General features: G+C 38.4%; 1 protein-coding gene across 1 annotated transcript; it reads right to left on the minus strand.

The window, feature by feature from the left end:
* Positions 1-2,301: 2,301 nt before the first annotated feature.
* PNRC1 (proline rich nuclear receptor coactivator 1) lies at positions 2,302-5,706 on the minus strand. The gene is made up of 2 exons (XM_026726747.2): positions 5,095-5,706; positions 2,302-3,347 (listed from the first exon to the last, which is right to left on the minus strand). The coding sequence occupies exons 1-2, from the start codon at positions 5,527-5,529 to the stop codon at positions 2,913-2,915; spliced, it is 870 nt and encodes a 289-aa protein (XP_026582532.1). The 5' UTR covers positions 5,530-5,706; the 3' UTR covers positions 2,302-2,912.
* Positions 5,707-23,573: the final 17,867 nt, after the last annotated feature.

The following is a 23,573-nucleotide window of genomic DNA, read 5'->3' on the forward strand; positions in this document are numbered from 1 at the left end:
GATTATTGACTTCTTGGCTTTTGGAGTTGGTCTTGGTTGACTGTCTCCCCCCCCCCCCTCTTTTTTTATGGAGCCTCAAAATTGAAACGATCTTCCTGAAGACATCATCTGCACAATGTACAACACATATTCCCTTCACTCAGATATGGCAGATCATACTGGGGCAGCCCAAGGGAACAGATCAACCGATGTTAGAGATAGTTACCTTACCCATATCATATGGTTCCATACTAGCTTGTCTACATCACACAGCTCTTTCAATTTGTGAGCAGTATGGTTGAGATATTTTTACATTGTGGGCAGTACTAGTACCCAGTTGTGGAATTAAGAGATTCTTTCACTGAGTTCACAAGGGAGCTGTGCAGATAGGACACAGCAGTGTGAGCCATATTGGAGTGAGGCAGCCCCCTATATCACCAAAAGAGCAAGATGCTCCAAAGGTCTGTCATTAGCAAATTACATAGTCTTGCAATCCAGCTGATATATCTAGATTTGCAACAAGTAATTAAAAGGAACAGCAAATCCAGCTTTATTGAACATGCTTGCCTTGAAAGAATCTTTTGGACATGTGCAAAAGCCTGCCATTTTGCATGTACGACGCCATCAGCAGAAAGGCCAAAACTATAGATCACAACAATTCATACATGTGTACATAGGATTGAGGTCTATTGATCAGCCAGAGATCCTGAAGGCAACATGTATGAAATTTGGTAGACCTATAAGCAATATATGGTTTATACTGTATGCCAAGACCAAAATCATTGTGTTACAAGAAAAATATAGTCAAGACTGATACACGTCACATTCAGCAAGAATACAATTTGCTTCCCTTAGCTTGTAGTGACTCTTACAGTATATGAGCAGTACTTTGATCCTTTAGTGCGTTGTAATGAACTAAGTCAAGGATTACGTGTACTGTACATTGTCTGCCTTTGCGAAAACATGCAGCTTTGAAATACTATCCCATTTGTCATTTTTCAAGCCTTTTGAAGTTTCTACAGAATGTTGCTTATTGCTTTGGAAAGTGTGACCAGAACTGGATTTATCCAAACCATTGTTTTATTCCCCCTAAAAATATATTGAACATGAAGGATGATTTCTACCAAAATAGGCTAACCTGTAGTTCTATTAAACAAAGATTCTTGTTACATATTTAGCAAAATATAGTATTCATGGGCCCTAGATATGGCACTAGGTGTGTGCAATGCTATTTGATCCAGAGGGTAAGGTGCTTGTGTGGAGATATCAAGTAGCACTTGTTGGCACTTCCTGAAATGAAATGTACAGTATTTATTTCTGGGATTTTATAGCAGCCTGAAGCAGTCTTGGAAAAATAAAAGGTTCTAAGGAATTGTTGCCAGTTGCCACACAACTGTGTACCACAAAGCATCTTTCCTCAAAGTATGGAATAGTTCTAATAACGTTTTTCTTATTAAAATCAGTGCTAACTGTATTTCAGGGCTGGGGTTAATGTTCTTTGTCTTTATTGTAAATTAACCATACTGAAATATAACTTGGAAATAATTGTCTTTTTTGTTACTTCTGTATACAACTTGTACTGCTCCCAAAATGATAGTGTGCAGCTCATTGTTACAGAAACCGAACACTTCAGTTTTTGTGACATTCCCTTTCATCTGTTCTGGAAGTTTTGTTTCTGGAAAATATATAAATTGTTCCCATAATGACACATTCCAGGTAAACATGTTATTTCTGAACGAGTTTGATAAGGAACTAGTAACTGTATATACAGCCTGCAATTAATGTTGGGAATACTGCTGAAAAAAGCTTACCATGAAGATGTGCTTGCATTTTCAGTAGTGTACAGAAGATATCTTCTTCCTTTAGATATGTGATCAAGAGTCTCCTATTAATTATACAGAAGCGTACTGTACAGCCTTCCATATCTAAATTCAGCAAAATTAAATTTACCTGAGTAAATGGAAGAACTCTGACCTGCCTATCTCAGTTGCAGGAAAATATATGCTTTGTCTGGGGCCTTGGCTATTACATTGTATGTTTGTGTGTGTGACCATTAGGCCTCTAGGCCATTAGGACTGTCACTGTTAAGGTTATGGAATACTGCATCAATGTGTCCGATATGCAATCTTCTTAATATAATGCAGTGAACCAATCATAAAAAGAAATTATTATATTGTAAAATACATTATTTAAGTTTCTAATTAGTAATTATAGCAGTTAGAAAATGTAACCTGTATTGCTGATGCAACAAAAATGCTTAGCATTTGATACTGCTTTTCAAGATTCAGCCAGACAGAAAACACATAAAAAATAACCACCAAGTAAGGGGGAGGCCAAATTGTTTTATTTGTTTTTTTTTTAAAGTAGCCAATTATTTCTGGTGGATAGCACTGTTACCTATGTTAGATAATAAGTGCTACATTTCAGGTGTCAAATGCCAAACTTTGTATGGAAGCTTGTATGGTGTAATTTAACTCCATATATTGTTTTCAAACAAATTCACATCTTTCTGAAAACTTATTTTTCAATAAAACATTGTGTGCCATGGATTGTAAATTTTTTCCAGTAGTGCAACAGTAATGCTTTCACATTTCCATTTGAAAAGTAATAGATTTTTTTTCCTTTGAAAAATCTTAATACATTGTGCAAATGTTGACAGATCTTTCCATGTGTCAAACACATTTTAAAAAGATGTCCATTATTATGTACAAAAGCCATCTACCGCATGGGCAATGTAAAATACATCCTTTCATAACAAAACTAAAATGTACCTCAAAATATGAATATACACATTACATGATATACATTATTTACATATCCATAAAAAATTAGAATACAGGTTTCTGTTTTTAAGACTAGTCAGTCCTTTGAACATCAAAATGTAACAAGGCTGGATTTAGATTGCTGGCATGTTCTTTGTCAGTATCCAGAAGCTATGCTTGAACTTTTAAGAGTGTCTTTAAATGGACTGCCATCATCTTCCTGTTTTGGTCAGAATATTCAACAGTGCTCCCAACCCAGTGACTGGGAGGCTTTGGAAGGACACTGGGTGAAGGAGGATCACTAAATTTTGCCCCAGCGTAACTTTCTTTTTGGTTAGCTTCTGTCACAAAAATAGATTTCTTTGCTTTAAAATTTTCTGTGTTTTTCAAAGGCTTTTTCTCCTGCCTTTTAATGAGTTCAGATGATAATGATTCTTGCCAAAATGTATTTTCACACTTTTTTGTAGATGGAAATTTATTTAGTGGTATGTTACATTTACTCCTCTGTCTGTTACTCTTTGATTGGTCAGATAGATGCATATTGTGAACAGGCTGATTATAAGGAAGCGGAATCTTCTCAGATTTTCCCATCCTGTTTTTGAACAACTGCAAAGATAGAAGATAATCTCATAAATATCTCTGACAATAATATCTAATCTCTTAATATTAAATAAACTCTAGTTAATCCTTTATTCTGTTACATGTTAGCTTAAAGTTCCATATAAAAATAAAAGTTAGTCTCACCTAGCTATAAATTGCCTGTTTGCACTTCACAATTGTTGTCAAATTGTTTTATCCTTTTCCTTCATTTCCTGGTTTGCCTTCAGTTTGTAAACTAGATGTCAGGACCTGTCTCACTTTAGAGATAATAGTTTTTGAGATAGCACTTGTCTAAAAATCATAATTAAAAATTAAAATGGAAACAAGTAGAATTCTAGAAATCTTAATACTAATCCTATACAGATGTATGCTTCAACTAATCTCAAGAATTTGCTTTTAAGCCCCAAATTTAGAGATTACTGCCTAAATGGCTGAGGAATGCAATGCTACATGATGTATGAGAATCTTTATAATCAATCAGACTATTGCTGTTATTTTGTATATTCAACTTTTAAAACTCTGGATTAAGAGAATAATGCAACTTCTCTAGCTAGCCAGAGGTTCCCACTGAAATGACAGATTACAGTTCTGAGGATCTGACTAGGGACCTGAAGATTTCATAGCTGTAATACTGTTTTCTACAAAAATGTATAATTCTCAGAACACATTTTAAAATGAATCATGTCCCTAAGTGAGAAACAGTTTCAGTTAAAACTAAGGTAGTAGTAGTCCTCAACTTATAACAGCTCATTTAATGACTGTTCCCCATGGTCACATGATCAAAATTCAGTCTCTTGGCAACTGATTTATGCCAGTTGCAATGTCCCAGAGTTACCTGATCCCCTTTTGCCACCTGACAAGCACAGTCATTGGGGAAGTCAGATTCACATAACCACGTTACTAACTCCCATCTGCAATGATTCACTTAAGGGTTGCCAGAAAAGCCATAAAACTGGACAAAACTCACTTAACAAATGTCTCGCTTAACAACAAATTTTGCGCTCCGTTGTGAGGCCTACCTATATAAACCACCCGATTGTACTAGGTTGCAAACGCGATAAAGATCTCGGGAGGGGAAAAACTACGAAAATGAAGAGCCCTCAGCAGGAAAGAGTGGATTTTCCGTAAGCTCTCCCTAAGGCCTGTAAGATGGCCGGGGGGGGGAGAGAGAGGAGGAGGAAGGTCAACCTAAAAACATTCAGAGACTAGTTGCCTGCCAGGATGAAGCATAAGCCACAAGGACCCTTCTGTAACTACGTCTTCCAAATCAAAGTCACTTCACCGGCATACTCATATACGACATCATATACAAGATTAAGAGATGCTCAAATCGAACAATTCAAATTGACAGGTAACTCCCCCCCTCCGGATTTGGGGAGGGGGGGGAGGCATTTTCTCGGTAAACAAGCCCCCTCCCCCCCCGGGCACTGCGAAGTGAAACCGAATCATCAGCCTTTTCTCCGCCTCGGAGGCGGCCCGCCCTCCCCCGTTTCCTATTGGGCAGGGCCTTCGCGTCGCTCTGCCGCTTCGCCTGAGCCCAGGGGCCGACTCCGTCTGTTGCTGGGCGCAGGCTCGAAGCCGATTGGCGCGCCCTTTCCACCTATCCGCGCCCGTGGAATCTCCCTGCGGCGGCTGGCTTGATGTAACGGAAACTCGGCCCCGCCCGCCGAGCCTGGAGCGGATTCCGCGCGGCTCCTCCTTCGAGTTTCGAGAAAAGAGCTGCTTTTCGGCCCCTGTGGTTGGTTCGCCTCACCTCTTTTCTGAAGGGCTTGTTTGTAACGACCGGGGTCGTTCTTGGCGAAGGCGCCGGAGCTTCCTCGCCGGAACGTCCCGTTTCTAATCCAGAGTCTGACGAAGCGGTGGAGACTTCGCAGCGGTTGCGCGTCCCTTGCGCGGCGTTCCTTCGTCCCAAGCCGGCGCGGTGTTGCTGGAATTGCTGGTAGCAGCGACACTGTAAGAGGCCAGAGGGAGCAGAACGGATCTTCCTTCTTCGTCGCCTGACTCTCTTCAGCGATGGTCTTGCGCTACCGTTTGGTCCTAGTCCCGGACAGCAGCCGGGTTGGGGGCTTTCGCTGCTGTAGTCTGCCCGCAGGAGTCGTTGAAAAAGGGACGTAGGAAACGGACGATGGTCCTCAGTACCGTCTGACACCCGGGCTAGAAAGGGCGAAGGCGCTGTGGTAGTCACCATGGTGAAGGCTTAGAATATATGCGCAGCAGCGCAAAGGCAGGGAGGAGCGAGGGGAAGGGAAACAAAAAACAAAAAAACGGGGATGGAGGGAAGGGACTGCTGAGCCTCGGCCGGAGCCGAAGCTTCGCTGGTCGAAGCGAGCAGATCCTCTCTCAGGAGAACATGGCGGGGGAGTGAAGCGAGGAACCTCAACGCCCTACTGTTGTTACTCCAAGAAGGACGCGCCCTCTTCCCGTTGGCCGCCAATCAGAACAAAGCGGCAGCGGGAGCTCCCGCCTCCTGTCCAATCAGCAGAGAGCTCGTTCGTTTACGGCATCCGCGACACCAATCCGGGCAGGCGTAAAGCTTGCAAGGAGGTGGGACGGGGGAGGTGATCACTCTTCCAAGAGTCCTTTAAAGTTTTCTGCGGGCCGTAAGCAGCTCGTCGTGGTGGGCGGGGTGCGTCCTTTTGTCTAGAGACAGGCCGCCCTTCCGAATTCGGTAGAGTTCTGAGTAAACAAGCCTAGGAGTGGCCCTGTGGGGCGGCGGCGTCCAATCACAAGGACGGCAAGCTGCTTAGCCCGCCTCTCATTTGTGTGAGCGCAAATCCGGAAGGAGGAGGAGAGTGGGAAGTGGTCGCCTGCCCAAGGAGAAGGAGTAAAGAGCGGGAAGTCCGAAGGAACGCCGGCGGCCGGCAATGGCAGAGGAAGAGGCGGCAGCAGTAATGTTGGTGCCGCGAGGCCCGGAGACTGCGGGGTTGCTAGAGGAACGCGATGGTCCCGTGCGCCAGGAGGAGAGTCTTCCCCACTTGGTGGCCACCGGCTTAGATCAGCAGCAGCAGCAGGTCTGGCTGAGCTCTTGGATGGGTGCCTCCTGCCAAATTCCGGCTATCGATCCCAAGGCGCTGCAGGACTTGGCAAGTCTGGCCGTCCGGGTGGCGACGCAAGTAGAGGACCTGCTGCGAAACGTGCAGGGCGCCCTGCAGGCTCTGACGACCCTCAGCGTGGGCTGCATCCAAACCTACCGAGATGGGGTGGAGAGCCTGGGAGACGCCGTAGACACAAGCATCCGCTCCATGTACACGCTCATGGCCCGCTGCGAGGAGCTGGAGCTGGAGCTGCAGCCGGTACCGGCCCTGGCCAGATCCATCCGGGACATGAAGAGTGCGCTGGACAGACTGGAAGGCCTCTGCAAATAAGTCTACTGGGCTGCTTTTCCTGCTGCCCTCTCGGACCTTGCCTGTCTCTTAATAGGGTTTTCTTCAGAACCTGCTGCTCGGTAAATCTCAGGATCTCTGCAAAGCTAACGGTTAACCAGCTCTTAGAAACCGGATGAAATTGGTTGGTCCCTTTCATAAACAACCAGGTCTTCCTCAAGTTTCGGCTCCCCTCTCTTGCAACAATGCCAGTCAAGAAGAACCCATAGTTTCCTTGCACATAAGGGGTTCTGTAAAATCCTCTGAAACATTTAGTCTTGATAATAAATTTTATGTAGTCTGCTCCATATATGTTTAGTCAGAAATAAGTCCTTAATGTGTTTGGTGAGGCATACGTGAAAATAAAAGATGCAAGATTATAGTCTTGAATTGCCACACAATAGAATTCAATTCCTGAATAAATGTGTACGTTGAACTGCAAACTAAATAAAACATGTTTTTTATTTGTAACTGGCATACATGACAGTCTTAACTGCATCATTTTGTAGACTTATTGAGATAAATTTGACAGAGGACAATGTTAATATCTAAACTTTGTTCACACAGAATTGTTTATCTGAGCAATATTAGCATTTATCTTAATGTTTAGTATTTATCTAAATTTCCAGGTAATTTTTATCTTGTTTTATAGGCTTATAGTGGTTGAAGTTTGAAAATACTGGAAATAAAAGTGAAGCAACATCTATTTTCCGTATTCACAGATCAGCCAAGCCACATTACTTACACTAAAATTCCTGCGGGGGAAATGATATAATATTGAAAAGATGCAAAGTAATAACTGATTTGGGAATTTCCAGGGCTACAATCTGCCCTCATTTATGAACTGACTGAATGACGTTTAAGAAAGTCAACTATGTACAAATCCCAAGACGTGCCATAAAACATGATTTGCATATATGCTGAAACTAAGCAGGTTGATGACTGGTCAGTGTTTGAATATGTTGTATGCAACATGTTGGTGAGCATTGGTTGGTTTTTGGGATCAGCTTAGTCTTTCAGTAGAATCACAAGGACGACCAGGTAGGAGAGTTAAGGAGGAAGTGCTTCTTAATATATATTTAGTTTGGGAATTTATTGTCATTATTAAAGATGGACCTGGAATTTGAGCATAAATCTTGTCATGTATATAGTGATAATATTCTCCAGATTTTCTTGATTTAGTCACTTTAAAATGGGAAAATACTTTAAAAAGCAATAAAGATTTATTAAGAACCTACAAGTCATTGTTCATCATGCTAAAATGCATTACAGATTCTTTTCTAATTTCTGTACAGGCCTGATATACAGTGCCTTGATTCCTATAGGAAGATGAAATGTAAATGTCTACTATTTTTTGATTCTGCCTATAATTACCTTGACAATGTTGTGACTGTTAGAAGTGGCTTCATCTCTCTAGTAATCTCTTTTGATCTAGAATTTGCTCTCAGGTACCAGTCATCTATGAAACATTAATTATTGACTTGTAAAACTATTAACAGAACAAATAATCTATGTTGATAATTTAACACATTAAACACATTAACAAAATGGTAAAGTATGAACTGTGTTCTTGGGTTTTATTGTTGAAATAAAAAGTCTGTTCCATAGTATTCCCATTAAAAAAAGAGTAATATTAATAAAAAGCCTTTCCTATCTGAATATAAGATGTATAACTGCACTGTAGTCAGTAATGCAGGAAGTTAGCACCCACCCCTCTCCTAGAAAATTGAAATATCCTAGGAAATGTTAAAAAGGCAGAATATTTCCTCTAAAAAGAGAAGTAGAAACTCAGAAGCAGAAACTCACCCCCACCTTTGTTAATGGGTTTGCCATTAAGGCCTGGGCCAGAATCTCCAGGTAGGGCTGTAGCAATTGCCAAAAGCCCTTTTAAGGCCATGGTCATCCAGCAAGGCTCAACCAAGCCTGGAACTCAGGACAGCCTACAGCGTTGCTCCTGCATGGCCCCATGGGGGCCTGACAACCAATCAATACAAGCTCAAATTCAAATCCCAACAGAGGGTATAAAACTCAGGCACGCTCAGCACCTCAGCCCCCCCATAATCTCTTCCTTTTCACACTGAAGCTCCAAGCCATGTGATCCTGATATTAAATCTTCCAAGAAGGAACTGAACTGAACCAAGGAGGATATTTCTTTCAACAGTAGATTTAGTCAAAGTTCAGTACTTCTGTTTGAAAATGTCATTAATTTTCTAGTTGAAATCTATGACACTAAAGAAATGCTTTTATGCAGCAAATCTTCTATGTTAATGTATATCCCCATTGATTTTTTAAAAAATACAATAGGGTGAGTGTGAAAAGGAACTAATTTTTTAATAACCAAGATACCGTACATACAGTAGTTGCTAATTTGGAAACAGCTGTTTTCCTATTCTATTAGAACTTTATAGTTAAAGCCATATTACATAGATAAAAGGTGAATATTTTATTAATAGGGTTTAGAATAAAACCTTTCATAATCATGCTTTTTTAATCTGGTCAGTTTTTCAGATATCGTTAATATCTCTAACTTAGTTATTATCCTAATCCTGTAGTTAGAAAGTATTTTGATTCTTTGTAGTTGGTTGTGTTTGCTAAAGATACTAACCTCTTAAACCAAATTTCTGGAGTCACCCAACATACCTAGTAAAGTACTATAAACTAATCATAGGACCTTGGTTTGCACAACAGACTAAAATACACTATGGTTGGCTAGTTTGTGGTTCAATGAGAGTACTGTTTTTGAGTTATACTCTGGCAATGGAGAGCATGTGAACATGTGTCACAACATGCAGAAACATTTTTTAACAATAATTAAAGCGGTTACGCTGTTGCAAAGCTGACGTGGGATGAAAATGGCTTCCGGCTATCCGCGCAGGCCTGTATGTGTGCAACTGCTTTGCTTTCAGGACAGCCAGGTACAGCTTACAAAGCAGCCATCTGTGCTTTGCAAAACCACTGCTGCTCTGATAATTCAAAAAGAGGTGTTTTGCTCATAACCATCCATGTGAAATACACAACACTAGTTTATAGCTTCACCATCTTTTTGTGATACCGGCTCGCTGAATGAATGCTCACTAAAATCCAAACCTCAGCACAATCAAGGGCCATGTGTGCTAGAATGCTGAGAAAACATCTGGAAAACATCTGGAAAATTTAAAGTTGATGAAGGATGGATCAACATATATTTATTTTCAACTGAGTAAATTATGATTTTTTTAAAAAACCATACAATTGCTGTTAGCTTTTTTGTTCCATAATATTTTGTTAATAAAAATAAAAGGTAAAAAATCCCAAAGTGTATGTATTTGGGGTTTTTTGCTTGCATTTTTATTTAATAAAAAGATGTTAAAAACTAAAAAGTTCAGTAAATATTTTAGGTTACATCCTTTCAGCAAGAATTAATATTTTTTAAAATGTCCTCATAGCATTATATTGTTGCAGATACAATGAAATTGATGCTTTATTTTAATATATTTGTTCTATTTAGGTAAGAAGCAATTGCATGTATTTTCTGTATTTAATATTTTCAGATGTTTATTTTCTTTTAAAATTTAGTTCATGGGGAGTTGGAGATAGAAAATGGGCTTATAGTCAAAAGACTTGCTGTTCAATTTAAGAAAAACAAACATACAGCTCCAACAATTCAGTGCTTTGCAGAATTGATTAATATAGATCAGCTAGGGGTAACTATAATGATTAATGGCTTGAATTTATTGGTATATGTATAATCTGTAAATATCTGTCTTGTATATTATTTTTTCATCTATTTCTCTTTTGTAATTTAATAATTTGTTGTAGTTCTTGTTTTTGTATTTAATTAATTGAAAAGCCCCAACACATAAACAAGAGGTATGAACATAGTTGGTTAGGAAACCGAATTTTAGTATAATTTATTGTAGACAGAAACATTCTTTTTCTAACAAAATTACCAGAATGACACAGAACAAACATAGTTTCACCAACACAGCTAGTCTCATCTTACTTTCCTTGTCCAAAGCATTTAAGCTTCAGTTTTTATGTTCTTTTGTGTTTATGGCAAAATCCTTGTTTACCTCTGTTTCATGGTAGAAAGAATGCAGCTCACGCAGTTACTTCTGCCTTAAGGGTAAAAATAATGCTGTTCTTTATGTTCTTATATTGTAGTGGTGCGCGGGGGTGGGGGGGATGGAAAGGCAGATCATCCAGTGAAGGTTTTGGGTTTTGCCTTGGAAAGGATGAAATCAGGAATAAGCTCATAGTTAAACAATCATGTCCTTAGATGTCTATAACTTTTATGTTGTTGAGAGCATATAATAGAACCACCCTTGTAATATTTTTTCTTTTTTCCCATCTTGCCTTATTCTACATGCAATCCTTCTTTGACTCGTTGCCAAATACAGTTCTTTGTCTCTACTATAATCATTTGTACTGCTGACCTTTCTCCTTTTCCATTGGCGATGCTGTGACCTATTTTCAAGACACCACTGTTCCTATGCTCAACAGCTCTGCAATTATTCTTTTCCAGGCCAGAAAAGCAATTTATATATATAAAAAGCTGACATAAGCATTTTAGTGGTTTTGAATATTTATCTTCCCAGGGGCAAGTTTGTGGTAGACCAAATGGCAACAGACTTTCTCTGCATTTTATGCAGTACGGAACATTGCAATTGAACCAGAAACATTGATAGAATGGCCCATTTCAGCCATAAAGTTCACTGGGGGATTTTTAGAGCTAGTTGCTGTTGTCCAGTTTACTGTGCATAATGTAACAACTGTGAGATTGAAAATGTTATCCTGAAATTCACAAAAGAATAATAGCATAATAAATTATTATTCAGGTATTTCCCCTAGAATCTAAGATTTGCCCATGAAAAAAGCTAAGCCCTCCTCTGGATCTTTCTTTACAATAATACCGATAACTAAACCATCTTTATTTGGTAAAGAGATTGGAGGATCATGCGAGGGTACATATTTTGGAGACTTTTATTTTGTCCTTATTTTTAAAAATTGAATTATTTTCTCATTTATGCAGTGTCTATTTCTAGCTCATTGCTGTTAGAATTGTGCATCTGCGTGCCATGCACTAAATAAATAATTGTATGCATGTGTCTCTCAGTGTAGCCTACTGCTAATTTTTGTAGCACCAAGCTTTTATCTGAAGCTGGGACCGAGGCAATATAAACTCAAATGTTTGGTATGGCTGTCATGCTGCCGGGAAAAAGAACTGCCTCAAAAATCTAGAATTGTGTTTTTATCAGAGAATGAGATGGTAGGCTTTGTTGGCATTTTGAGGCTCTTTAGTTATTTGACAAGCAAAAACATGTAGCAAACCTCAATTATATAGGAAAAGCAGCTGGAAAAAAATAACTGATCAAGGGTTTGTCTGCTATAAATTAAAGGCTGTTATAAGACAGAACATTAAACAGCTGCTGCTTGGACTTGCTCTTGAAAATTGTAAGCAGGAACGTGGATGACTCAGTCTCATGTGATGTGCAGAGAGAGATGATGTAATGAGTGTGAAATACACATGATTTCCCAGGAGAGCAACACACACACACACACACACACACACACACACACACACACACACACACACACACACACGGTGGGGCTAATGTTCCTTCTATTCATGGTGGACAAATAAAAGAACAATAATGGCAACGTTATGCCTACACCTTTTTCTGTTGTTAATTCAAATTCTAACTTCCTATATTCACACAACAAAAGGGAGGTAATGCAGATTTATGATGAAAATATATTGATTAATATTGATGAATCACATGAATGCTTTATTTTGTGGGAGGGAACTAAATGTTCTTTGGATTTAAAGATAGATTTTTCTGGACAAATCTACATGAAATATTGATGGGTGCTGACGTAGATTAGATCTGCGTAAAGCACTTAGTGGTGAAAAAAATAGTACACATTTTCTATCGGAGACCACAAAGTGGTACCACTGAATAGATTCTGTCCAGTGTGTAACAGAACTGAGAATTAAGAATTGGACTGAGAAGCATCAGTTCTGGATCTGTACAGGTTTCTTTTGACTCATTTTCTGATAAGATCATTTCACAGTAAAATATTCAGAATCTTTATTAAGGACAAAGGTGAGTAGAATGAACACACAAATGACATTTCTCATACCCTCTTGAAATTTCTGAAAGTCTGCTTTTTATTATGGTCTTTGTGAATCAGTTCTTGGATGACACTGTGAAAACCACTTTAGGAGGGTAGATCATAAATTATCATATATCATATATAATTTAGCTTAAGATTTATATCCTGATTTCCCCCTAGTACTCAAGGTAGCTTATGAAGAATTGCTACCTCAAGTCAGGCTGAAAAATAGTAACTGGCTAGAGTCATCCAATATGTTTCCATGGCTGTGGTCCTAGTCCAATATTGATCAATGCACATGTATATGTACAAACACACATACACAGACCTTCCCTTCCTTCCTTCCCTCCCTCCCTCCTTCCCTCCCTCTTTCCTATTCTGTTTTTGATGATCTTCTGACAAAGTTTTACAAGTTTTTTAAACTTTGAACTTTTTGCTGAACAAGGAAGCAGGAAGTATTTGGAGCAATTGTACATTAACAGCCTGGAGTTTCCTCTTTGAGTTAACATAAATGAGAAGTGACACTGCATTGCATGTGGATGATTACTGGCATTTACGTAGTACTGGGAGTTGGTTACAACATGTGTCAGCAAAAGAAGGAGGCATTTTCTCTTGGCTTTACAGAAAATATGTGATAAGACTTTAGAACACTGCCTCGAAACTACCTTTCTTCCAGCCACAATTTTCTTTTTTTTTCAGGAACAGGAAGATCATGGATCAAAACAACCTAGTTTTTGTCTCCAGTCAATACACTATGGAACTTCTATATAGGGATTTATTTGCTTTGGTAAATTTAGGAAACATACAGCTTTAAGGGAGAACGCTTTCAAATTGAACTGTAATCGTCATGACACACAATAGATGAAAAAGAACCAGGAAGGCAAATTTTGTTTAGCCATAGAAACTAACACCTCTGAAATGTTTTCTTTTAATTGGAGGAAATTCAAATGTTGTTATGCCTGGGTTTTTTGTTTTTTTCACATTGGCATCATTCCACTCTGGTTGTTACACTGAGTAATCATAATTTGATTCGCCATTATGTGAATGGTCTTTTTACAACTGATCAAATTAATGGAATGAATGTTGTTGGATTGCATTGAGATACCTTTTTTTTGCCATAGTTTATGTGCACTCATATTTATTCTATTTTACCTGAAAATTGACAAGCTTCTTCCCATGCTGAATAGTTAAGTTAAAATACTGTGTTTGTCTTGAAGTTTGGTGGATCAAGAGCCATACTGCAATTTACCAATTTACCAGAAATCTCTCCAGTTCTATTCATTTACCACTCCACTGCTTTTTCACACTCAGTTGTACATATTTCTACAGACATCTCCCTGCTTTCTTCAGTGGCACTAATGTTTCTTTGACATTTTTCTTGTTAGTTCATCCTCTGATTCCACCAAACACATCCACAGAAATCTGTATTTACATTTCTATCAATACTGAAAAATAAAATTCTGAGTAACATTCATTCAGCCATGCAGTTACTTTCCTTTTCCTTTGTGAGTCATGCCTCATAATAGTGCTGACAGGTGCATGGACTCACAAAGAAGTAAATAAAACTTTTTAGTGGGCTGAATGGAAACTATTCTGAGTTTTTATTTCTGTGTGTGTACAGAGTGTACTGCTCCTTATTCATGATTGGTTTCTTAGAATTGGTTTTCTTTTTATTTAACTGCATTTATATAGCTTAGGTTTGATTTACTTTACATTATTTATTTGTTTATTTATATTTATTATATTTCTTTGTTTACTTTAATTAGGTTTAGCCTAGTCTTAGTTTAGTTGTTTAGGTTTAAGACATTGAATTCACAGAGACATTCCTATACTATGCAGTGAAAGCCCTCTTTGAGGTAAGAGAGCCTCTTATTTATTTACTTGTCAACTTGCATGTCTGATTCTAGGATGTAGGATTCAAAGAGGTAACATGATAGGTAGCATGATATAAATAATAGTAATAAGAAATTAAAGGAATCTAGGAACAAGCAAAAATAGTTTTAGAACAGTTTTTAGAATAACTTTTGAACCTGAATATTTTAAAAATATTGGTACATCTTCTTCCAGGCCCTGAATTGTGTTAATATCTTTAATTTAAATGCATCCACAAGACAGCCAGAAAAGCTGGGAAACATGACTCTGTGGCCTTGCTTGGGGCGCACAGAAAAGTACATACTCATGGGGCTGGAAAACTGTATGGATTGAAAAAGGGCCTTTGAATTGGGAAGGAAAATGGCAGAAACAAATATTAGCATGTTAAACCATGGGGTTGATCCCATGGCCACAGTCATGCAGCACAGCACATCTAGTGCCTGCATGGAGTCAAGAAGTAATTGAGATAGTCTCTTATGTGCTTATGTACTTATGAGCACATTATATCAGTTGTATCATGTGTAGGCTAGACACGTTCTCTATCTTCTTTAGTAATTTTTATATGGAAGTTGTTGAAAAAGTGGTGAGACTCAAAACTTAGGCAGAAACTGCATTAGTTGCCCCTAGTGGATGACAGCCTCAGGACCTACTTGGGGAAGTTCTAGGTTTTTTTTACATTTCTAGGGGCCTTCAGTATTATTAAGCAAAATATTCTGGACCATTTACAAGGGTTGGAAGTTGAGAGCAAGTAGTGATTCTGCTACTTCCTTAGTGGATAGTCCAGTTGATAAAAATAAGGGAGGAGACATCCAGTGGCTGCTCACTTGAGTACATGAAATTGCTAAAGGGAAGCCATCCATCAGTGGGATCCAGTATTACTGATACACTGATGATCACCAATTGCATATCCCTGGAATGTTCCAGGGATAGGGTGACCTTGTATTTGGTGGCTGTTAGGCTCAAAATGAACAGACTGAGATTGAATCCTATGTTGTGTGCTCAAACCCAGCCCTCCACCTCTCAGTTTAACATCACTACACACAACAGTGACACCAGAACAGTACATGTACCAATATCGTCTGTGATAATCAGCCCAGAATCATATCAGACCAAACGGACGCAGACTAGCTGATTTAATAGTAGTTTTGTACCTCTGACTCTATATGAATTCTTAATTTACAAACAGCTGAATAAAATCCATGCAATTAGTAGTCAAGAGGCTCAGAGTCACACTAAACTAGAGATGGGAGGATCCGAGCCTCTGACCATCAACATGATCTTGGAGGCTCTGTCAATTGTTCATACAGCAAGGTTTATATTGGAAGAAGTGGGCTGTTATAACATCACTAATGGCAGAACAACTAAAGGCAACTTCAGGTGTCTCTGCAGCTGACTAGAGGCAACATTCAGATGATGTCATGAGGATTGTTGCTTAACAGTAATTAGTGAGAGTCTTCAGGCTATTAAAAAAAATATGGATACAATCTGCCAAATTTGTAGCTATAGAAATCTGCTATTTTTTTCTCTCACATCAGTTTCAACACAGACACTTCCCCAGTAAATGACAAATAAATAAAACCCCAAGCAAATTCAGTTTCAGCTCCTATCATAGTAGCCTAATTTAATTTTACAGAAAATAGTCTGCTGCTACTGCAGAGGCAGAGGAGGTAAAAATGAACCCTTTTCACTAATAATGTATATCCAAGTGGGTTTGTTGACCCTCTCCTATGATTATTTCCAAGCAGCAACATTTCCAGAAATTTATATACATTAAGAATTCAAATAAAATTTTAATATTCCTTCCAGATCCCAGTTTTGAGATATAAGAGTTTTTCTCAACATATATTTCATAGTTTTTCAAATATAAATGTGTTGAAAAGGTAAATAATACAATTTTTAAAACATTATGCATTTTTTATTTAACAGAAAAGTGATCATACAAAATTCAATGGTGAAAATCAATTTTGCAACACACAATGTTTATTGAGGAATCCCACCCACAGATAGAAGTGGAAGTGCAGTAAATATTATGATAGGTTTGGATTATTGTCTGTACGATCAAATTTGCACATCCACATTTTCCCTGCTGTTTGGAGGACTGGGAGATAATCCATTCGACTGACAGCTATATTGTAAGTGAATGGGATCCTACTTTCAGAAAGCTTTAAAAAATCAAATAAATTGAAGAACACAGCTGAAATCCATATTTAAAGTCCAAGGTGAGATCTACTTTTTTCAATGGAAGTACTTCTGGAAATGATGCTAAATTAAGATTTAATGTTTGGGTATTTCATGGTTAACTTACATTTTGTTACATATCTGCACTGTTGCTACCACAAAGAAATCATCCATCATTAAAATGTGACAGAGTGAGAAGATGAAATTTTTGAACAAATTCTAAGATTATTTCCAGGAGTTCCCAGGTATACTTATTCAAAAATGTTTAACCAAATGTTTAAATGTTTAAAGATGAGATGCCATGTTTACTGGACAAATAAGAAATATATTTTCACATATAAAAAGGGAAATTATTATACTAAGAGGTCATTGATTTGTAGGAAATTCATATAGAAAAACATTTCTCTCTGAATTTTTTGTGGTGTTTTGCTGAGATTTTCAAATTCTGCAGAATTCTATACCAGGGATGCAGAAGAGTCAAGGATATCCCATAATTGGACTATATTATTCAACCACGAAATAAGAGATTTTAGACAGAATGTGCTCTCTCATGGCATTAGAAATAAAATTTAGATGACTTGTCTTTATATGCTTGGCTGAATTATTCCAAAAGCAAATGTGATGGAAAATTTTTGCTAATAATCTGCCTGATAATTTCTGTCAAAAAGTTATTCATTAGCTTGAATTATTTTGTATTGCAATTTGGCTAGTTTTGATTGGACAAAAATGTTATTTGATAAATAATTTAATGTTAAGGGTTTTTTTTACTGAAAAACTTATTTTTAAAAAATGAATATATTGTTTCTCTTCAAATACAGTCTTCAAATAGAGGATCGAACTAATGTAATTCTGTTCTAACCTACTTGCTTTTAATCTATTTTAGTGAATATTTCAAAAGTTCAAAGATACCTGCAGTCTTTTTGGGGAACTCTGTGATGACTTGGGGTGTGGCACAAAGGCAACTCAGCTAGAGTATAAGTATGGGTCCCTTTATTAGCTCCAGCTTTGCCCACAACATCCCGGTTACCTTCCAGTCTGGAGAAAAAACTCTCCCACGAACCTGCAACAGCCTTTGGCTGAAGATATTCCAATCCAAACATTGTAAACAAAATACTTTAAATTATAAATCCAACAAGGCAAAATAAGTAATAAATCCGGCAGGGCAAGATAAGGAGTTCCAGAAGTAAAGTAACATGGCAGTAAATCAAACCAGTTGGGAGGATGCCAGGAACTCAGATAACAGCCGACAACATTAGATAAATTCAACATTTGTTCCCGACAAACGCCCCTCCCAACTGGTTTTCATTTAAACTCCCTCCCCAGGTGTGCCTTGTAAAGGGAATCAGGGTCCTTTCCTCCCTTGTAAGCCATGCAACCCACATTGCTCCCTTCTCTGTTCTTCCCTGCATGCCCTAGGATGAAGAGGGGGTGGGCCTTGGTCTTCCTCTGAACCCCATTTCCCTTGTTCTACCTCTCCTCTGCTCTGCCTAGCCTGACTTTGCCCATCCCCAGTTTCATCCACAGATCCTGCTCCCTGTCAGCTGTTCGTCTTCCTTCTCGGATTCAGACTCCAAGGGGGGGGGCATGATAGACCCCCTCTGCTTCCTGCTTAACCCAATCAGGGACAACCAGGAACTGGCTGGATTGCTGTGGCTAAGACATGCAATCATGTGACATCATACTTTACACTTCTTCACATATGGTAATCAGTCCCAATTTGGTCCCAATTGAAATCGTAACACAATTACTACTTGTATTATGAATATTCTCCTTTACCATCAAATACTCTCCTGAAGCTCCTTCTATGATTGGGGCTTTGACAAGGCGAAGGGGCTTGTGTGGGTAAATGAAATCGTGGGCTATGTCATTGGACATGTATATGTCCAGAAGGGTCACCAAAGGGGAAAAGGCTATGATAGACACCCCAGACTAATATCAATTGCATTCTGCTAACCTGCCTTGGATTAGCATGGCAGATTATAGTCTATTCCTTAAACATGTCAATATAACTTCAAAAATGGCCCTTATTCCCCAGTGGTCCTGGGACAACTACCCATGGCAGCAGGAAGACCTGCCCAAAGGCAGAGGCTGCTAAGAATCACCGGGTTAAATCAGGCTGCCTTGGGATATTGAATATAGGAACATTCAACATTTGAACAATGAAAATGGACACTCAGGTAGAAAAACTGCTGATTGAACTCAACAATGTGCATTGGGTGTCATTGGATTATGTGAAACACAATGAAAAGGCAAACATTTAATTGAGCTTGATAGGACTCGGCATCTTCTCTACATTAGGTGTACTGAGGATGGATCATGCAATGGAGTTGGTTTTCTCATCCACCAAAAGCTGCAAGACTCTAGTAAAATTTGAAAGTTTATCAGAAAGAGTAGCCCAATGCATCATTCAATGAAAAAAAATACACATTTCAAATAATCTAAGCATATACATCAACAATAAGCTATATTGATGATGAGGTCAAAGAGCTTTACAGTAAGGTGGCCCAACTTCAAGATAAAGAAAAATGCTCATACAAAATGCTTATTAATGGTGATTTTAATGCAAAAATAGGAAGAACAATAACTGGAAAAAAGCTACCTGTATGGAAGTGATGAACGAGATAACAGAGGCAGTAGACCAGTAGATTTTGCTGAAGGACAGTTTTATATCATGAACTCATTTTAAAAGAAAAAGGCTAGCAGAAAATAAACATGGAAGAATTCATCTGGTACACAAGCAAAATTCACTACATCATGGCAAGTGATAAAACCATATTCTCCAATTGTACCTCCATCAGTTGCTTTAACGTTGGAAGTGACCATAGAATGGTACAAGCTAAAGTGAAGCTAAACTGTCAAAGAGAGTGTATGCAAATTATAAAGATGTCATGAAAAACAAAAATAAAGAGTGATAAGCTGTTACAGAAGAACAGCAATTTTGAGATTAATTTATAAAATTGTTTTGCTCTATTGCAAGGTTTGGAAGAGATGAGCATTATGGACCTAAATGAACCAATAGCAAAAAGCATATTTGAATCTGCTAGAGAACTGCTGGAAAAACACTTTGTACAGTCAAATAATACCACTTAGAAACATGGAAGATCAAGGAAGTGCTGGAAATAATAAAATAGCAAATAATAGCTGTAGCCAAGAAGATCAACAAATATGAAGCTTGAATTGCAAATTAGAGGCAGAATCTCTAATTTCAATCTAATCAGAATCAAGTGCCTAGAAATAACATTAGTCAGTTAGCTTTGGGCAAAGATTGATGGCACAATGGAAGACAAGGTTGCTGGTCAATGGTGAAAGAATTGGAGAGGTTTAAAAACAAGAGAGGAATCTCCCAAGGAAACTCACTATCACAACAAAAGATTTGTCTTTGCACTGGTTCGTCTGTCAGCAATACTGAATAACTCAGGCAATGACTATCAAACACCAAAAACATCTGCCAGGCTACTCCACTTGCTTTACATGGATGATTTGAAAGTATATGGTAAAACACTATTTGAAATAGAATCGCTGCTCAACATTGTCCGTATAAACAGCCAAGATATTGCAATGGAGTTTGGACAGGACAAATGTGCCATGCTTGCCATACAACAGGGAAAATAGTGAAAACTGACAGAATAAGGATACCCTATTGAAATGATATCAAGAGTCTGCATGAAGACAATATCTGGCTACCTCTCAAGCTGACAACATCAAGCACAATGAGGTGAAGAAAAAGGTTACAAATGAATACATCAAGAAAATGAAGAAGATCTTAAAATCCAAACTCAGTGGAGGAAATACCATTAAGGTAATCAACACCTGGGCAATTCCAGTCATTAGATACACAGAGGAATAGTGGACTGGACTCAAGAAGAACTAAAGGTTTTGGACAGGAAGACCAGAAAAATGATGACAATGAATCATGCCCTTCCTCCATACAATGATGTTGACAGACTCTACCTACCAAGGAAAATGGGTCAGCATGGAATGTAGCAGGTACATCAGATGGTTGAAGAAGAAGAAAGGGCATTGGAAGAATATCTGAAAGAAGTGAAGAAGATGCATTCTAGCTAGTATATTAGGAAAGCTTACCGACTACTGGCGAGAACAAACTGGCCTACAAGAAAGACCAAATGAAGAACAGAATGGACGCAGGGGAAGACAAAGCACTACATGGCCAGTACACTAAAAAAATTCCAGGGAAAGCAGAACAAGACCTGACAATGGCTAAGAGCAGTACTGCATTCTAACCACTGCGTCACCAGAGCTCTGGTATATAGAAAGATAATAAATATTTGCGTTAAAATACCAATAGAAAAAGAATATAATATTACCTTATACTCATCTACTCAAAAGTAAAGCCTGATGACTTTAATAAGGCACAGAAAGTGTTTAATATACAGAGGTGGTATTCAGCAGGTTCTGACCAGTTCTGGAGAACCGGTAGCCGAAATTTTGAGTAGTTTGGAAAAATGACAAATACCACCAAGCCACGCCCACAGAACCGGTAGTAAAAAAAATTGAATCCCACCACTGTTAATAAAGTATATGTGCAACCAAGTTCATATTGAACTACATGTTACAAGAATACACAAGAGAGCACAAGAAGAGCATGAATATTGCCAAACGCCTACAATAAATATAGGAAAAAAGCAAATCACAGTTGCATGTTTTCATATTCATAACTGCTTATTCATAAGAAAATATATTATAATAATCTCCAGGTTAATGCATTTTAAAGTTAAAATTATTCTTTTGACAGAACACAATAATTTTAGTTATCATATTTCGTAGTTGCCCAATGACAACAGCCCAGGAGGATGCACTGTCAATTTAGATAACTGCCTTCTTGTACAATACAATATATTATAAAAATTAAATAATAAGATACTAGCAGGGATGGGTACCTAGGGGTTCACCTGGGTTCGGGCGAACCCGTAGCTAATGTTATGGCTGCTTCAGCGAACTGCCAAATCCCATCCCTACTTGGCCCCGCCCACCCTGCCCCTCCCCTCCCAGGAGTCTCCACGCAGCCTGCTTTGGATGTGAGGTAAATACAGGGCCCGCGTGGAGGCTCAGAGAGGGCGAAAAATGGGCCTCCCGGAGGCTCCAGAAGGCTGGAAAAAGGCCCGTTTCCGGCTTTCGGAGGGCCTCCGGAGCCCAGGGAAAGCCATTTTTGCCCTCCCAGAGGCTCGAGGAAAGCCTCCAAAACCTGAGAAAGGCAAAAAAGCACCCCTCCAGGCATGGTGCAGGAGGCCGACTAGGCCATGCCCATCATGGCCACGCCCACCCAGCAACTGGGCAGAGAACCAGTTGCTGAAATTTTTGAAACCCACCTCTGGATACTACAGCAGTTGATGTCTGACTCTTAAGATTTCACTCAGTTTTGAAATGTTTTTGGTGTGTAAATAGATGGAATTATATTGCCACCTAGTGATCTGTAGCCCAAATGTAAATACACACACAAAAAATTCACCAAAAAGCTTTAGCATTCATTCTGTTTTTGCCAATAAAAATAGAGGGCTACCAAGATCTTAAATTGCTGCTAATAAAATGTATTGTGCTTATTGAATGTGATGATGACAATAATGATGGTTTTGTAAACCACCCATACCTAACCTACTTACATTTGAAGTAGTTTTTGCTTTAATTTCTGAAATGACAGATACAATATTTACTGATCATTATTACCCAAACATTTCTGTTGTTTTTCAAAGTAATAATGCAGTATTTATTTTTTTTCATTTGAAAAACCAAAACACTAACCAGTTATTTTCCTGCTGCGGGGAAAAAACTTGTTTAAACCTGAGTTATTTGCTTACCAAACTACATTTCCCTTGCTTCCTTTCTTGCCTCCTTATTTATATTGTTTTATTATAAGAACACATATTATTGGATATAGTGATATTTATGGAGTGCTGTCTACATAACCCTGATGATTTTTAGATAGCTTACACCTTTAAAGATAAATGAAAATTTAGAAATCATTAACGGTGACTTCTAAAATGTTAACGTTGTTCAACATAAGGTTGCTTAAATTTTACATCTGAGTTACATCTGAGTGTGGCATTAATAAACTGAAAAAATACATCAAATTGTTCACATCTTAGGCTTAATTCTTAACACTAAAATTGCCACAGTATTGTTTCTTATTGTTGATGCTATTGTTGATGCATGCCAGAAAAAAAAGACAAAAGGAAACACCTTTCTAATTTTGTTTTGTGCTTCTGTCAGTTTGCTTTATTGCTAATGTGCATGCAGCACTGATTATTTTAGTACAATTGAATTGTTAGCACATGCATTTTAGAGGATGAACAGGAAATTTTATCGAAGGCAGCAACATGGGCAAAAATGAAGCCATAACATTCCTAGCAAAGAAACAGTATGAAAAAGTAGGATCAGTCTGCCAAAGATAATGGTCAGAACAGCTGTGGGCAGCCAAGAAAAGAGGTGAAATAAACAGAATAGCTTGTTGTGTGGATAGAAACAACAGCTGTATGAGTTTGAGAGAGTGAGAGAGACAGAGATAAGCTGATTATCCTTGAGGCCAGCAATGCCATTCAAAACTGATCTGTCTCTACTGCCTGAGAAATGACATTTGAGCAGGGCTTCTGCAACTGATTGTTAAAAACTCACATGCCCCACAACATTTTAAAAAGTTGTGTCTCTTCCTGCCATTTTTGCGATTTCATTTTTCAGATACGGTGCGAGTAACAAGACTATGAACGGATTA

Source organism: Pseudonaja textilis, chromosome 1 (assembly GCF_049901715.1).
Source record: "Pseudonaja textilis isolate UNSWEBS1 chromosome 1, rPseTex1.2, whole genome shotgun sequence".
Lineage (NCBI taxonomy): Eukaryota > Metazoa > Chordata > Lepidosauria > Squamata > Elapidae > Pseudonaja > Pseudonaja textilis.